Consider the following 18,849-nt stretch of genomic DNA (forward strand, 5'->3'; position numbering starts at 1 on the left):
TCTGTGTCTTGGGTATTGTAAATAGTGTGCTTTAAACATTGGGGTACATGTATCTTTTTGAATTAGAATTTTCTCCGGATATATGCCCAGCAATGGGATTGCTGGATCACCTGGCAACTCTATTTTTAGTTTTTTTAGGAACCTCCATACTGTTTTCCATGGGGGCTATACCAATTCACATTCCCACCAACAGTGTAGGAGGGTTCCCTACACCCTCTACACCCTCTCCAGCATTTATCGTTTGTAGACTTTTTAATGATGGCCATTCTGACCAGTGTGAGGTGGTATCTCATTGTAGTTTTGATTTACAGTTCTCTGCTAATTAGCTATATTGAAATTTTTTTCTGGAGCCTATTGGCTATTCATATATCTTCACTGAAAAAATGTTTGTTGAGGTTTTATGCCTGTATTTTGACTGAGTTGCTTGGTTTTTTGTTATTGAGTTGTATGAGCTGTTTGTATATTCTGGAAATTTGGCCCTTGACGGTCGCATTGTTTGAAACTATTTTCTCCCACTCTGTAGGTTGTCTTTATGTTTTATTTATGGTTTCCTTTGCTGTGCAAAAGCTTGTAAGTTTAATTAAGTCCAGTTTGTTTATTTTTGCTTTTATTTCTGTTGCCTGGGTAGCCTGCCCTAGGAGGGCATCGCAGAGATTTACGTCAGAGAATGCTTTGCCTATGTTCTCTTCTAGGAGGTTCTCAAAAATTTTTTTTCTTTTCAAAATGAGGCTATTTTAATCTTCACTTTTACACATAGATTAATTTATTTCTACAGAATAGTTAACTGGAATTTTGATTAGGATTGTATTAAATCAGTAGATGAACTTGGGAAGACTTGACATCTTAACAATACTGTCTTTTGATTAATGGCCATGATTTATCTCTCCATTTATTTAGGTCCTTAAATTTTTCTCAGAAGAGCTTTCATTGTAGGGGTCTTGCAGATATTTTGTTTAAGTTATTCCTATGTGTTTCATCTTTTTGATGCTGTTGTGATTCTTTTAATGTCTCTGGGATCTGTAGTTACATCCCTTCTTTCATAATAGTGATTTTTTTGTCTTTTATAATGTTGGACAGTCTGGCTAGAGATTTATCTGGCTAGAGAGTTTTATTGACTTCTTGGAGAAACAGCTTTTGATTTCAGTGATTTACCCATTAATAATTTTCCTGTCTTCATTTTCATTGAATTCTACTCTTTATACTTTTCTTCTTTTGAATTGCTTTTGATTTACTTTTCTTTTCCTAGTTTCTTAAGGTGGATGCTTGGATTGTTGATTATAAACCTTTCTTCTTTCATACTGTGAGCATTTAGATGCTGTTAATTTTCCTTAAATAGCGCTTGATTGTTTCCCATGAATTTTGATCTGTTGTGTTTTCATTTATGCGGTTAAAAACATTTTCTGATTTTCCTTATAATTTGCCTTTTGACCCATGAATTACTTAGAAGAGACTTTTTATAAATGTTGATGATTTTCTAGATTTCTTTGTTATTGAGCTCTAATTTAATTCACATTCTTTGCATGATTTTAATTATTTTATATTAGTTAAAGTTTATTTTTGTAGCTCAGAATATGGTCTATCTTGGTGAATGTTCCATGTACACTTGAAAGTAATGTATATTCCATGATGTTGGGTAGAGTGTCCTAAAAACCTCAGTTATGTTAAGTTCATTGGTAGTATTGTTTGGGCCGTCTATATTTTTACTGATTTTTTTAAACTGATTTTTATATATTTGTTTTATGTAACTGTTAATGACAGAAGAGTGTTCCAATCTCTATGATAGAGATTTTTTCTTTTTCTCCTTCCAGTTCTATCAGTTTTTGCTTCATGTACTCTGAAGCTCTGTTGTTCGATGCATACACAGGACTGTTATGTTCTTGATGAATTGGCCCCTTTATCATTATTTAATGTCCTTCTTTATTCCTATTTTGGTGACCTCGTTCTTCTCTCTTCACATGCTGCTTCTTTCACAAACTCTCCAAGAAGAAGGAGGGTCCTGTTGGATTTGCCAGGCACTGTTGTGTTTGGTACATATTTTGACAAAGATCTTATGACAGTTATCTCAGCAACAACTGTCTGGTCTATAGGTGACTGGTCAGATGCTGATTCCTGGTACAGTCACTTGTAGCCAGGGTATGAATGAGATCCTGTGTCGTAAACCATGGTGACCTGCTTTTAAGGAATTGCTTCATTCTCCTTCCCCTGAAGGGAATTTTGGCTGTGGTAGTGATCATATTACCATGTCCATCGTAACATTGCAAAACCAGATCTGCTTTTATGGCTTGCTTCTTTAAACAGCTAATTACAATCACATTACTCACGTAGTTTTACAAAAGCACTTAGAAACACAAATGCCCATAGGAGTCAGACAGGTATCCTGCCTGAGTAGAGTGGGCTGAATTGTAGATAATAGGGCATGGTGGGGATTGTAGCAATGCGGAGAGCTCATAATTTGAAGGGGCAGCCCTAGTCAATTGCCATGAGAAATGCAGGCCCAATATTACTAACTCTTACAGTTTTTAAGATAAGTTGGTAATCTAGAGTTGTATATTATTTGATTTTTAAGTAATTCAAAGTACTTAAAAACTCTGAGTAGTTCATATAGGCCAAACAAAATATGTATGTAAATCAACTGTAAATTTGTCAGACTGTAGTCAGCTCTGGAAGGGAACTCCTAAATGGAACAGAATGTCTATGCCCAAAGCCAGATGTAAAATCAGGAGAGGGTGATATAGTGGGAGGCTTGCTATAGAAGATTCTGACCAAGTTCACATCAAGTGCTAGGAGCAACTGCTGAGTAAGTGTCATCCATGTCATAGATATGCCACGGCGTGAAGTGGCTAGGTGGGCAGATGTGTATACTTCTGATCATTTGAAAAGTGACAAAGGGGAGTGATGGTGTAGAGTGTGAGCATGGGTTCAGTACAAGGCCTTGGCCTTCCTCTGGACCTCTGTCTCATTTCTGGGTCTGCTCTTTGGAGCTGCACCCAAGGAAATCACTTCTGTAGTCAGGTCTCCTAGCATGCTGTTTGTCCTTGGCGTGTTCCCTGAGGAATGTCTGTGGTTGAAGTGGAGGAGTCCATGAGAAGGCACTACAGTGGCATTTAAAGGGGAGCCATAGTGTCACGGAAATATGACTCTGTGATACCATGGAACCCGTATGAGTGTACAGTGCTTCAGTCGAAAGATGAGGATGTATAATTTTATGGTAACTGTCTTTGTATACCAACAATAAAGTATGTATATTGTTTAATAATGGCATATGATGAAGTTGAGACTTGGCAGTGATCCTGTAGATTGATTAATGTAGATGACCAGTGCGTAATAAAGCCATCCACATTTATCAAATTAACCAGATATTTACTCTTCATTTAGTTTAGTGCTGTGTTAATGGCCAAAACCTAATTTAATGTCAGTTAACACAAACAATATTTTTAGTTAAGATGGCAGTTTAAAAATTATATAATAATAGCAATTATAAAGATAGATTATTTCATCTAATTAAAATTTGCTTAAAGTGTGAAGAGAATGTGATTTGTTTTAAAAATGACTAGTGTTAGAGACTTGTGCTATTCCATGATTTCCTTCAGGAAACAAGGAGTATAGCAAGTTTTTGAAATTTATTTCAGTCTTTTGGAACTCAAAAAAACCTGAATTTGAACAGGTTAAATGAATTTTATGTTACACTTTTTGTATACAAGAAATAGCGCTTATGAAATCATATGGGAATCATATAAGCCCATAGACATCAGGTGACTGCTGAAATTAACATTTTGGGTGACAGGACAGCCTAGGTCTCCCAAAATGCCTTAAGCTCCTTTTGTTGCTTTGCTGACTGTATTCCCAGAGGTAAGTGCTTGGGCAGTTGGGCTCATCCTGAAACATGAGCACATGCTCCGTAGACATCAGCAAATACTCTATTTTGAACTCACAGTGAGACTGTTGTATCAGTGCCGCTTCTGAGCATCAGGTGTTTTGGCTCTGATGGATTCGAAGGGGAGATGTCAGGTCCTTCAAGTCTAGCAGGTCACTGTGAAACATCCTTTGTCCTCTTGGCTATGTAGTCTGTGTGATCCCTCTTAAGATTTCTAAGGATTCTTTGATGCCAGTTTTCTTACTCTAACATGTACCTCTTAGTTTGAGAAAATTACTTCCTGCTTTATTTAAATCTTAGGAAATGGGGGTCTAAAGAAAGAGTATAGATGATTGTTATTTATGGTTTCAACTCCTGGGAGGAAACAGGGCCTTGTGCTTTATGTCTTTTTTTTATTTAACTGCTAAGAGTCATTCAGAATTCATGAGCTGACTTAATTTTTCTTGGGTGAAAGTCCTAAGAAAAGATTCAAGTCTGCAAAATGCTGCCAATTCAGCTCTTAAATTATGCATTTTACATGTAAATATTGCAAATTGTAAGGTATTTTAAATGAATTTTTAATTCAGTATTTAGCATTAAAGTTTAAATTCCTGTCTAGAATTTCAAACATGGAAATACACTCTAAAAGGAAATAGGGTTTTTAGTTGTTTTGTTTTAAATAAAATAGAAAAAAAAACATTTAAAATGCAAGACATACCCATTTCCCTCCTTTTTACTCTAAGATATTTTCAATTATATTCAGTTGAATCAGTTTCTTAAATAGGAATCCTGAGACACAATCACAAGGAACTTTATTTTGTTTTCCACATCTCTTTAAATTTATTCAGGATCCATTTCTTCTTTTTCTAGATGAAAATTTAAGCAGGTTATACAACAAAGCAAAGCAAGAAAATCTCAATTTATATACAGAAATATATATGTACTTCTCAGAATGCCAGTGATCCACCCTCTAGGAGCCCACAGGCCCCCTCCAGCTTCCTTCAGCTGTAAGTCTCATCAGCTGTCTGTCTCATCTCTGGGACAGAACCTAAGACAGCCCTGCACCAGCTCTTACGTGTGTTCGCATCTGATCTATCAGAAACAGTCAGATATCTTTTGCCCTGACACATGCAGGGAACGTAGACCCTTTTGCTGGGTGGAAACGGGCTGGGACTTAGAGCACACCACAGCTCTAATAAAAAATTCTGTCCACCAGATCTCTTTATGGACGTTCACTCCTGACCCATTTATTCTCTATGTAACCCTAAAAGTTATATAGCCAGTTTTCAGCCATCTTTGTGCAGATCCTTCAGGGTAGTTGATCTTAAAACTCACCTTGATATCTGATGTCTTATATCTGATGTTTTAGGGTGCTGGGTGACTTTCAGAATAATTCTGTTTCACAGAGAATTCTGATAGCTGAAGAGCACAATAGACCTTTTATGTTAAGTTCTGTGTACATGAGACTGAGAGTAGAGCAGATGTATTTACAAATAAATTGAGTTTTTATCACTCAGTATTAGTTCTATTGGTAAAGAAGTGTCCCTTCACCCTAATCATAGTATAAGTAATAATATTTGTTTTCAGAGATATGATCTGTGGAAGTTTGGAATGACATAAAATATACTATATTGGAAGTCAGAAGAAATAGGTCCTAATCTCAAGATCTTTGGCCAGCCTATCTATTTGGACCTTAGTATTAGATCAAATCAGCAGTATGTATTTACTGAGTTCTTATTGTGTGCTTACAGTAATGGAATCCTTAATGAATGTCACAGTATTCTGATGAAGATATTCTAAGATACTCTAAGTAATAGCACTGATTAAATTATGATTACAAGTTTGGGTAGTGTTCAGAACGAAAGGAACACTGCTTTATGAGACTCTGACCTAAGCTGAGGGGTCAGGAAAGGCTCTTCTGTGAAGAATGAGCAGGAAGTTATTAAGTAAAGGACTGGGTTTGGGAAAGAGCATATCAGAGGAAAGACAGAGAACAGAGCAAAGGCTCTGACTGAAGAAGTCAAGAGAAATTGAATTGGTAAAATGGATCAGATTTGATCATGGATTGGGTTTGGGAGATGATGAGAGAGTATTAGGAATCAAGAAAGATTGCTAAATTTCTGACTTGTCCAACTCGATGACTAACTGAGCCCTTTGCTATCATAGGGGATGCAGGCACGGAGGGGAAGATCAAGAGTTTGATTTTGGACAAGGTGACTAGAGGTACCTTTGAGATAACTATGTGGAGATGTCTAGGAGGCATTTGGGTACAAGAGGAGAGGTTTGGGTTAGATAAATTTGGAAGCCATTGGCCTGTATATGAGAGTTGAAGCCATGATAGTGTATGAGAGTCTGTAGGGAGAGAGTTTAACATAAGAAGAGAAGGCAACCGTTTGAGGAATGCCAACATTTAATAGCCCAGCAGAGAAGGGAGAAACAGCAGAAGAGACTGAGGAATATCCAGAGACATGGAAAGAAAACCAGAAGTAAATCATATCCCTGAAGCTAAGGGAAAATTATGTTTCAAGAAGGAGAAGGGAATGGCCATCACTGGTAGATGCTACTCGGAGTTGAATGATTATAGGAGTCACGAAGCCATCAGGAGGCCTCTGGGAAACCAAGGGGAGCTGTTGTTAAGAAGTAATGGTGGCAGCAGTGGCCTGGAGACCGAACGGTAGAAGAGCCTGTAGAGAGTGAGCATAGAGCGAGTATAGACAGATTAGTGGTGAAGTATCAGAGAGGGCAGTCCCTGGAGGGGACTGTGGGGTGGAGGGAGGGAGGAGTTTTGTTTTAGGTGGAAATACTTGAGGATATTTAAATGCTATCAGGAAGTCTCCAGTGCAGAGGGAGGGGTTGAGTCTACAAGAGAGGGGACCGCCCATGACAAGGTTACTGAGGAGGCCAAGAGGATGGGATAAAAATTATGCTCAGATGAGGGATTGGCCTTAGATGAACCTCTCGAATCTAACAGGAGGGAGGAAGAAGAGGATGAGGCAGGTGGAAGCTGACTTGTAGGTTTGGAAAGAGGAAGTCGAGCGGGTTTTCCTCTGATGGCTTTCTGTGAGAGGCCGTACTAATTTTAAAGTTTGTGATTGTATGATATGGTAATGACAATAATGACAAACATTTATGGGCTAATTTCTGTGTGTTGAGTTACATGTGGTAGTTAAGTATATGTTCTTAGATATATATATATCTAAGATATATAGTATCTATATATAGAGAGAGATATATAGATATATAGTATATGTCTTTAGATAAACTGCCTGGATTGGAATCCAGGGCTTACCACTTCCTATGTGACCTTGAGCTGTGTGACCTGGGCTTCAATTTCTTATGTATAACAAATTATATGTAAGGTATAAGACCCCTTGTAGTATTGAATGAGTGTGTGTGTGTGTGTGTGTGTTCATATATAATGCTCAGTGTGGACTGGCTGTTTGGTCAATGTGCCCTACACGTCAGCTGACGATAGTGGTGCTGGTGCTGGTCATTGCCCGCCATCAGCGTCTGGACCCGCCCTTGTCATACTCTTCTGATGATATGATGGGAGTATTTAGCCCTGCTTTACAGAGGAAGCAACAGAATCAGAGAATAAGTGACTTACTTGAGGCCACACAGCTAAGTCGATAAAAGAGCCAGATTTCAAACTATACCTGCCCGGCTGCAAACCACGCTTGTACAAAGTTGTGAAAGCAACATATCTGGAATATTTCTCCTGCCGCTATTTAAGGCTTCAGATTTCAGAGTTAACCTTATGTCAAACTGTGAAGTAGATGAAGTCAGTCTTCCACAGCTTCTGTCACCCCAGACACTTACCCTCTGTTCGCAGACCTGTTTCCTCAGCTCCCACCACTATCCTGCAGATCTACTCTGCCTTTACTGAAATCCTACTGTATTTTGGTAGTTTTTCCATCTTTATCTTTCATCCTGAATTTATACTGCCCTTAAAAAAAATTGTATCAAAGATTGTGTGGGTTCAGCTTGAAATGAGTGAACTGAGGGTGGAGGGCGTACACTAGCCTGTAGAGTTAGTTTGAGGGGTGTATCTTCACTTCTTCCTTGGAGGATTAGCTGAAGAATGAAGTGATGGAGGCCAGTTTGGTTTCCATACTTACTTTTAAAAACATCTCCAGTTGCATTTATCATAATCATTGTATCAAATATCCTCCCTGAACCCACTTCTGCCCATGAGGTGGCTTGTTCCTGTTCATTGCCTGTTCCGTGATCAAATAACCTCCACTTCCTGCCTCTTAGCACCAGAGGTTCTTTCAACTTTCCTTTTTTAAACTTAAAAAATTTCCCTAATGTTATTTAGAGACTTTTCCTAATGTTATCAAGTGCTTTGTATTGTACTGCAGGTGGCTTATTTTATGAAACGTTTTATCCTGTAAATTTAACTCCTAAGAGCATCATCAGACTATATGTGAAGAACACAAAGTTCTATAGAAGGAAGGTGTTATGTACATTTATTTTGTAAAGAAATTATAGTCGTAAGGGTATGTTATTGTGTTACTTTTTTGGGAGAACTGAGATAATATCACTTCCAAATAAAACAGTTTGAGATACTGCCATGAACTTCATGTATTTTTTTCATAGTTAGTATACCTTCTTTGTTGGAGCCCTCTGACTTATTTTAATCTGTTATTCCCATATTGTTCTGTGGTCCCTGGGGGGCAGGCATTCTTTTCAGAAGAGATAACCGTTGATTTTTGACTTGCCAGGAGTTAGCTCTGGTAAATTACTGTTTTCCTTTTTTTTCCTTAACTTTAATAGGAATTGGGCTAAAATTTATAAACCAAAGATCTCACCTGTTTAAAGTAAAAAGTTCAATTACTTCTAGTAAATTTACAGAGTTGTACAACCCTCTTAACAGTCCAGTTTTAGAAGTTCTTCATCGCCCTAGAAAGTTCATTGAACCTATTTGCAACAATCCCTATTCCCTCCCCTCTAGCCCCATGCAACTGCTGATTTTTTCTATAATTTGCCTTTCCTGGACATTCCACATAAAGGGAACAATATAGTATGTAATCTTTTGCATCTGGCCTCTTTGACTTAGCAAAATGTTTTTGAGAGGCTTGTCCATGTTGTAACATGGGTTGGTAGCTTGTTGCTTTTTATTTCTGAATAGTATTTCGTTGTATGGCTATACCACATTTTGTGTATCCATTCACCAGTTGATGGATATTTATATTATTTCCATTTGAAGGTATGATAAACATAAACATATAAACATTCATGATTTTTGTGTGTGCATTGGGTAGATTCATAGAAATGGAATTTCCAGGTTGTATAGTAAGTTTATGTTAAACTTTTTAAGAAACTGAAACTATTTTGCAAAGTGGCTGTGCCATTTTACATTTCTACCAGCAGTGAATGAGGAGGATTCCAGTTTCTCTGCATCCTTGTCAGCACTTGATTTTGTTTTGATTATAGCCATTCCAGTGGAGATGTAATGGTATCTTACTGTGGTTTTAATATGCAATTTCCTAGCGAGTAATTATGTTGAGCATCCTTCCATGTGCTTATTATTAGCTTTTTTGAAACATTCAGATATTTTATCCATTTTAATATTAGGTTGTTTGTCTTTTTATTATTGAGTTGTAGTAGTTCTTTATATATTCTGACTACAAGTTCTTTGTCAGATATGTGGTTTACAAATATTTTCCCAATCTGTACCTTGTTTTTTATTTTCTTAAGTCTTTTGAAGGATAAAAGTTTTTAAAATTTTTAATGAAGTCCACTTTATTGTTTTCTTTTAACATTTATGGTCCTGATCATATATCTAAGACCTCTTTGATTAATCCAAATCCACAAAGATTTTCTCCTATGTTCATGTCTATAAGTTTTATAGTTTTAGCTTTTACATTTAGGCCCACATTACATTATGAGTTGATTTTTGTGCATACTGTGAGATAAGGGTCTGAGTTAATTTGTTTGCATATTAACTTGAATTGTTCCAACACCATTTGTTGAAAAGACTATTTTTTCCCCCTCATTAATTGTCTTGTACCTTTGTCAAAAAGCATTTGGCCATAAATATAAGGGCTTATTTCTGAACTCTCAATCCTGTGCTGTTTATCTGGTGCTCTGTCTTGGGCTATTATCACACTGTCTTGATGGCTATAGCTAATTTAGAACAAATTTTGAAATCAGATTCTGTAAATTCTCCAAACTTGTTCTTCTTTTTCAATATTCCTTTAGTTCTTTGCCTTTTTGTGTGTTTTAGAGTTAGTTTGTCAGTATCTACAAAAAGCCTGCTGTGATTTTGATTGGGACTCTGCAGCTATAGATCATTTTGGAGAGGACTGGCATCTTAACAGTATTAAATCTTCTAACCCACGCATGTTGCATGGCCGCCCATTTATTTAGTCTTATTTTATTTCTTTCAGCAGCATTTTATAGTTTTTAGGTATACATCCTGCACATACTTGATTGGATTTATCAGCGTTTAATTTTACACTGTGCTATTGTGTAATGATGCTTTAACATATTTTCAGTTTATTTCTCATCCCTCATCACCATTAAGGCTTTGACCCTGTCAGTTGAATTCTCCCAGTTTGTTTTTGAATCTGGCAGATATCACATAGTGTGGTACAATATGGAGTAAGTTGCCTCTAATATTTTTCATGTACAGTTGCTAAAGGGTAAAAGGATGAACAGTTTTTATCATTTTGACTCAGTGAACAGTCAGTAGTTGTTTAGTAAGACTGTCATGTCTGTTTGTGTTACTGATTATACAAAACACACGAACCTTTTGAAGGGATTTGGTCTGTCAGGAAAGAGTGATCACACAGCCTCCTGTCTTTCTTCTGTAGGTGTTGCAGCTTCCCTGGAAGTCTCAGAGAGCCCTGGGAGTGTCCAGGTGGCCCGGGGTCAGACGGCGGTTCTGCCCTGTACTTTCACTACCAGCGCTGCCCTCATTAACCTCAATGTCATTTGGATGGTCATTCCTCTCTCCAACGCGAACCAGCCTGAACAGGTACTTCTGTTGCATCCTGTGCTACCTCTGAAATATTCATCTTTTCCTAAGTGGGGGATGGGTGGGTATAGATTTGATTTCTAGAATAAGTGATGATTTCAGTGTGCCTGTGTTGTTTTAAGTGTTACTCCTGCATGGTTAGTCAGCTGTCACAAGAGCTGTCCTCTTTGTAAAATACTTACACAAAAATTAACAGATGTCAAGGGGATCCTCCTGAAAATTTTATGTAGGAACCTAGAATTTCCTCAAAAGACATTGCTAACGGGGAATACCAAGACAGAAGAAGCAAAGTATATTTTGACAGGAAGAAACTAGCACTAACAGGTGGATGAGAGAATATTTTTTAAAGATAGTGGTAATATTAAGGAAATAACATTAGATAGTAGTACTTTATTTATTTGGTTAATTGCACAAGTATTTTAAAATAAATAAAAGCCAGGCATACTAGCCATTCTCTAAGTCTCAAATAAATTAGGGTGGGTATGCGAAAATAGAAGTTACTAGCTAAGAAGCTGTATCGATTATAGGTAAAAGCCCCATAACATGTGATACCCACTGCAGAAAATAATGCTCGGAAAAATAGTGAATTGTGACCATGACTATACCTTCATTCCCAAAGTTAACTTTTTTCTACTATGAAGCTTTTCTGCTTCAATAAGCTTTTTACTACCTAAAAATATTTAGTCAGCTAAGTTTTCTGATACAAAATTTAAATAGGTATATTTAACAATAACTTGTATTTCTTTAACCCATGGAACTTTCATAATTAGACTGAGCCTTTGAGATCATTTTATTCAGCTTCATCAATTTAGGACTCAGTGATAGAGGCAACGAAAGACTTGACCACAGATTATTTACAGATAGAGCTTGGATAGAACCAGGTACCTCCCTCTCAGCCGAAAGCGCTTTTTGCAACACCACCCTGAGTCCTCTCCCATGAAAAGTTTAGTTTGATAGAGAAACTGACGTAAGAAAAGCAGTCATGGCCTCGTAGCCCTACTTCCCTAGTATGACATTCGTTTATACTCAGTCTGTAATTGTGACCTGTCATTTTGTGACCTAGTAAGCGTGAGAATGGCAGTGCTAATTTTTTTAACTTTATTTTGGAATTAATTTTTTGAATTGGTAAGAATATTTATGGACTGATAGTAAGGTAGCCTAAAATACACTTTCTGTACTGATGAGTTAGGTAGGGATTCGACGCTATTTCAGTTTGGTTTGTAAGAATTCAGAACGCCTGGGTATCTACCGATAGGTGCTGTAGTAAAAAGTTGGCGGCACCTCTAAGATTAGACATAAAATCTCCCGATGATTGTTACGTGTCTATAAGGAGATGCAGTGGCCTGTTTATTTATTTTGCTTTTCCCTTGCAGGTCATTCTATATCAGGGCGGACAGATGTCTGACGGTGCCCCCCGGTTCCACGGTAGGGTGGGATTTACAGGCACCATGCCAGCCACCAATGTCTCTATCTTCATCAACAACACTCAGCTGTCAGACACAGGCACCTACCAGTGCTTAGTTAACAACCTTCCAGACAGAGGGGGCAGGAACATTGGCGTCACTGGTCTCACAGTTCTAGGTGAGTGACGGGATGTTTTTGGAGACCTTGGCTTTACCTGTGAGTTTACTCTCAAAAGTGTTCACTTCTGCCGGTTCCCCTATGCTCTCTGTCTGCCTGTGTCCTTTCCTGTCCTGTCTCCTTGCAGCCCCACCTGGCCTCTGCTTCTCCGCACTGCTTAGCCATGGTCTCCCCACCCCTTACTCCATTTCAGATGGCTCTCGAAAGATTCTTCTTAAATGACTTTTCCTGAAGGTGGAGAAAGGTGGCATAAAAAACCAGCAAAAGTGGTCTCTCATTTTTCCCTAAGCTTTTACAGGGTAGGACTTATTGTTGAGAGTGGAAGAAATCAAGAATTACTGATTATGAGTAGGAAGCAGAGGTTTCAGCACACGTGAGAATAAATTACTATGACTTCATGTCTGTGTAACGCTCAGAAGGTCCACGGCAGTTCCAAGCTTACACCTCTTGTCCTGGCAGATATATTAGTAATGCCTCCTCTTCCTCTCAGAACTATCCTCATTGGAACGATAAATTATAGGATCAATTTGGTCTTAATACTGAGACCAAATAGACTTAGGGCCTTTTCCAGGATTATGTAGACCATGAACAGCAATCAAATTTAGGTCAAAATTGGGGTCTCTTTACTCATACCAGTATTGTCTCTTTTCTACCATGCAGTTAAACTGTCTCATGCTAAATTAAATTCATCCTAAACATGTTTTATTTCTCAGTTCTGCTGCCTCTGAAATAAAGCACTGCCTCCTAAGTGTGGGTACTTGTTGTGGGAATGGCTCAGTCCAGTTCGTGCGGGGAAACCAAGAACTACTTAACAAAGCCGATGCTCTTGACTGTCCTCCCCCTACTCACGTCTCAGTCTCAGCCAGGAATTCTCGGTGCACCCTCCCCTTTTCCAGTGTTGAGTCACCTGAGGATTCCAGGGCTGCGGCTTCTTGCCATTCCCTTCTTTGGGTGAGAGAATGCTGTAGCTTTGGTGCCTTGTTCTCCCAGTCTTCAAACAGAGTAAGAAAACTAAGCACAAGTGGGAAATTTTATTTTAAAACTATTATTCAAATATATTAAAGCTGTATAATCTTTACAACACTCTCAGTACTGAATACAGAGTACTGCTGGAATTTAACATTATTTTCATGCTTACACCTGTAATTTAGGTAACGAACTTTCCATATGATCCACGTTTGTTTATTTTTTAAAGGTAGAAAAAAACCTTTAATTTATCTTACTGTTCATGGTACCTTCCAATAATTATTTTGGGTTTCCTCTCAGAGCATCACAGTGGTAATGTTGGAGGCAGTGCATTGAGATTGGTTTATCCCATCACAGCAGTTAGGATTCCCTGAGATTTTTCACTCTTTCTCCCTATACCCTTTCATTGTTCTTTATTTTTTTTTAACATTTTTTATTGATTTATAATCATTTTACAATGTTGTGTCAAATTCCAGTGTTCAGCACAATTTTTCAGTCATTCATGGACATATACACACTCATTGTCACATTTTTTTCTCTGTGAATCTTTGATTGTTCTTTCTTCCCCTACCTACTTTCTTTCCTGGTTCCTCTGTGTACCGCATTCATTTTCTACTCATTCATTCATTTTTGCAAGGTTGAACACACTTATTGAAAACTCATTAGCATTGCAAGTACCTCATCACTTGGATTTAAACTCTACTGTGTATGTCATCCAGTATGACAATCCAAGCCATGGGCTTAGTTTATATTTTTATTTACTTGCTTTTTTACTATAAACTACCACCTTTTTCCTTTAGTGTTTATTAGGGGGGAGGTAATTTTTTGTGTAACATCCTTTGCATCCTTACCTGTCTTAATTTTTGTAAAATGTTCACTGCATTACTATCAAGTAGTAGATATACTTGAACTTTACTCTAACTGCCCCCTCCATAAAACAGAAGTTAGTACAAAGTAGATATGTCTGTTTTTTGTTTGTAAAATAACAAAGCACTTGTTAACTTGGCCTTAGCCGAAAGTAGCTGGCAGGATAAGAAGGTGCTGTTCCTTGAAGTATCTTCTTTACAAGTGAGCTTTTTCACTAATTAAAAAAACTTTAATTATGGTAAAATATAGCAAAATTTACCATCTTAGTCAATTTTTAAGTGTATGTTTCAGTAGTGTTTAGTATATTCACAGTGTTGTGCAACAAATCTCCAGCACAACTTGCAAAAATAAACCTCAGTCCATTAAACTACATTTCTCCCTTCCCTCAGCTGCTGGAAACCACTATTCTACTTTCTTTTTCTATGAATTTGACTGCCCTATGTACCTCATATAAGTGGAATCATACAATATTTATCTCTTTATAACTGGCTTATTTCATTTAGCATTATGTCCTCAAGGTTCATCCTTGTAGCATGTGTCAGAATTTTCTTACTTATCAAGGCTAAATAATATTCCTTTGTATGTATATACCACATTTTATTTATCCATTTATCCATCTGTGGACACTTGGGTTGTTTCCACCTTTAGGTGTTGTGAATAATGCTGCTGTGAACCTGTGTGAATTTAGTAATGCTTTTAAAAGCTGTATGTTGACACAAAGCATCATAAAGATTCTTCCAGTTCTTCTTTGGAGGAAGCAGAGAGAAACTGAAACCATAAAATACCTTGAAAATATAATCATAGCCTCTTTTACATGTTTGCTCCCTGCCAGCTGAAGTCGTGGACCCTGCCCCTGTGGGCAAGCCCTGGGAGGAGTACATGACTGTTATCTGGCTTTGCTCATGATGTGGTCTCCTGGTTTGTGTTCTCAAAACAGTGTTGTCTGAAGTTCCAGTGTGCTGAATGTTGATGCCCTCTGTCATCAGTTGGCTCATAGTAAATGCATACTTTATTGCTTACTCTTCCTGCTGTAGTTCCCCCTTCTGCCCCACACTGCCAGATCCAAGGATCCCAGGATATCGGCAGTGACGTCATCCTGCTCTGTAGCTCAGAGGAAGGCATTCCTCGACCAACTTACCTTTGGGAGAAGCTAGACAATACCCTCAAACTACCTCCAACAGCCACTCAGGGTATGTATGGTGTTGCTTTGCCCATTTAATTAGTGATCATGGAAAATAATGATTCTTGGGCTCACAAAGTAATTAACTTGACTAGATTTTGAAAAATAACACACTGTGTTTGTAACTGCTGAAAAAGCTCCCTGGATCATTTTGTGTGTTCAGCTTGAAAGAGAATAAAAATATTTTCTTTCATCTCTCATTGCTGCCTTTATGAAATGTGTCTTATTCAGTGGTAACTATATATGGAAATTCTGTTCCTTTATAGTGAAGATTTAAAATAGCTAAGTGGTAGCTTCCTTGTATTGTTAACTGTAAGATAATCTTTGGAGTTTATAACTGAGAATCCCCTTCCTACTTAAGAAACAACTGCCTAGTTTAGTGTGAGAAACATTAGCGTGGTCATGAGAGGGTTAATCATCCTGTTTTCAGCATCAAGTCTAATTAGAGGAGGAAGATGGGAAAGAGAACAGGAAAAGGCCTCAGATCATGGGAGACCCGGGAGTTGATCACACCAGACAGGTAAAGGTGGAGGAGGCATGAGAATCATCGTTAGTTTTCTGCATGTAAATCCAGCTACTTAAATTTGATGTCAGAGGAAACACTGTGGAAAATTGAGGAAAATTTATGAAGTAGACTGAGGGAAATTATAGAATTATGTATGCAATCTTCTGTTTCAAGAAAATAAAATGTATCAGTCTTATGTGTTGCATCATCTCTGATACAGAACATGTCTCTTATGGCATTTTCAGGACAGATTTACAAGTCTTAACTTAAAAAGGAGCTGGCAGTTAAGGGAGAGGTCCCAAACAGCCTTAGTTATGCCTGATAAGTTTGAATCATATTGATGGTATATATCTGTCATGGAGAAGGAAAGTCCTAAGTTGTATAGTGACGTTAGACATATTAAAGAACCAGGACCACCAGCCTCTTAAGAACCTGTAAGTTTCCTTTTAGAATCCTTACAGAAATTATTACTGAATCTTTCCATCACCTTTTAATCAACCTAGCCCAAAATTAATTAATTTAAAAAAAACTTCCTTTCGACATAATGACTTAGGGGTTACTCTGATAATGACTGCTGCTATACTGTTGTTCCCTACTAATTGTTCATTGCTAAATGTTTTAGCCATACTGTGAGCTAAGAAGCTGGTTTTTTTTTTTCCCCCTGGTGGACCAGCTTGCTAATCTTACCATTGTAAATGATATGTTTAAAATAGCTCTTATCTTATAATCCTGAAAACTATATTCAAAATATAGATTTTCCAGTAACTCTGTGTCCATTCACCTCTTGCCTTGTTGTAAAATAAGGGGATTTAATGGTATCATTTCTGAGGTCCTCTGTATCAGCATTAAGATTCTATGATTTATATAACATTTCTTTGAAATGCTGGACTGAGTTTGGAATTACAGATGAACCTTTAAAAGTGGTTATTTGTATGTGAGTTGTGAAATATCTGTAGAAAGAGCCTTCCATTACCTCTTTGTTTCTGAAAAAATATATTATCAGTCAAATTTCTTGGTATCTTCTTTGCAACTTGCATATTCTTTGATACTTTAGGTGTAAAAGTGAACTTGAATGCCAAAGATGAAAACATTTGTCTTTTATAAATCACACTCTGGATTGGTTATCACAGTTACTTTGGATAATTTCATTTATCATAATAATGCACATTAAATGAGTCAGATTTTTAACTTAAATTTACCTCTTGATATCGGCATTAATTAAGTAGATCTCAAAATAGCATAACCCAAAATAACTTAGAATTTTTTTTCAGAAGATTTATGTTACTAATGTGAATGCATTTGCTTAATATAAATTCAGGTTGCACCGTCTGAGAAAGGAATAATTTATACCAGGGAAAGCCACCCCAGAAGTCTGATTAGTGATGGGGCATAATATTTGGGGTTTAGAATTGTCCTTATAGAAGAGAGCTAACTTGAAGGAGCTCCTTCTGGCCAAATCTTGGACAATTTGAACATTAAAATAAATTTGTAGTTCATTGAATAAAATTGGAATCCATGAATCCCTGATATACATAAATAAATGAGGGAGAAGAGAAAGCATTTTCTTACAGTAGAATGCCTACCAATGTATGTGGAAGGAATGACAGAGTTAGAAAATCATCCCTGATGTCAAGATAGTGGGCCAATGTTTGATGAGGAATGGTATTTACATAGTTCCAAAGTATTTCCCCTCAAATAACTCATTAATTATAAAGAAAAATAGTAACTTTATAGTAGAGAGACCTGGGGGATACCATTTTAACCGCATAACCAGTGTCGTGACAGACTGGTATCCTGTGCGTCCTGGCATATGCACTGAGGACACAGCATCACTGCCACAGTGGTCCTGAGTCCAGTCATGAGGAAACACCGAGCAAACAAAGGTCATGAAGACAACTGTTCCAGATTGAAAGAGGTTAAGCAGTTAAAACAGCTAAGTGCAATACAGAATCCTGGATTCGAATCTGGGCAGGAGAAAAAATAGCTATAAAGGACAGTATTGGGCCAATTGATGAAATCTGAGCTGTGAATGAGATAATTCTGTTGTATCAATGTTAAATTTCTTGACTTTGATACTTGTACTGTGATTATGTAAAGGATATCTTTGTTCATAGGAAATGCTCAGTACTTAATGGTAAAAAGGGGCAGTGTTTTCAACTTGATCCTGCAATGGTTCAGGAAAATATTTTTACATGTACTGAGAAAATAACCTAATAACCTAATAGGGCAAAATAGAAATCACTGTTGAATCTGAGAAGGTGATATATGAGACACAGAATTCCTCTAGTGTTCTTGCAACTTTTCTGTAAGTTTAAAATTATGTCACAATGAAAGTGACCAAAATTGTCCTCATGTAATTCATATGTGGGTTCTAAGCACTGAGTGAATTTGGAACCAGCTTCCTGTGGTGGTATACTTCATTTTCATACAGAGGAATAAGGTGGACTTAGTATTGGCTTTTTGGTATATAACACTGAATTCTAGGATGAGTGAAAACTCTATTTGATTGATTTTATTTGAAGCAAAATGCAGCAGTTTGGCCTGTGCTTCATAAGGCCTGTACCGTTGATCCAGGTTCCATTAAGTGGAAACACAGTACGTGAGACTGTTCAGCAGCCTCCACATCAGTGATTCTCATCTAGTGAAAATTTCACTTGGCAACGTCTGGAGACATTTTTGATTGTCACAGCTGGGATGTCACAGCTGGGAGGAAGGTACAGCTGGCCGCTAGTGGTTAAGGCCAGGGATGGCACTAAACATCCTATTACGCACAGCCCAGACCCACAACAGAAACTTATCCAGGCCAAAATGTCAGTGAGAGAATTACATTAATAGATTTTCAAACATTACAACATCCTTGAATTTCGATTGTGATTATTTTTAAATAAATTGCTCCATTTGGTATGCTGATATTT

The 18,849-nt window shown here is 37.4% G+C and overlaps 1 protein-coding gene across 3 annotated transcripts in view; it reads left to right on the plus strand.

Moving 5' to 3' along the window:
* The window catches only part of IGSF11 (immunoglobulin superfamily member 11), a 111,806-nt gene that overhangs the window by 78,620 nt on the left and 14,337 nt on the right, over window positions 1-18,849 (plus strand). For all 3 annotated transcript variants that reach the window (XM_031455394.2, XM_031455399.2, XM_064494995.1), the window contains exons 2-4: window positions 10,672-10,835; window positions 12,209-12,416; window positions 15,284-15,439. In XM_031455394.2, the coding sequence (XP_031311254.1) occupies window positions 10,672-10,835; window positions 12,209-12,416; window positions 15,284-15,439 (528 nt within the window). The remainder of the gene's footprint in view (window positions 1-10,671; window positions 10,836-12,208; window positions 12,417-15,283; window positions 15,440-18,849) is intronic.

Source organism: Camelus dromedarius, chromosome 2, assembly GCF_036321535.1.
Source record: "Camelus dromedarius isolate mCamDro1 chromosome 2, mCamDro1.pat, whole genome shotgun sequence".
In the NCBI taxonomy this organism is placed as follows: Eukaryota; Metazoa; Chordata; class Mammalia; order Artiodactyla; family Camelidae; genus Camelus; species Camelus dromedarius.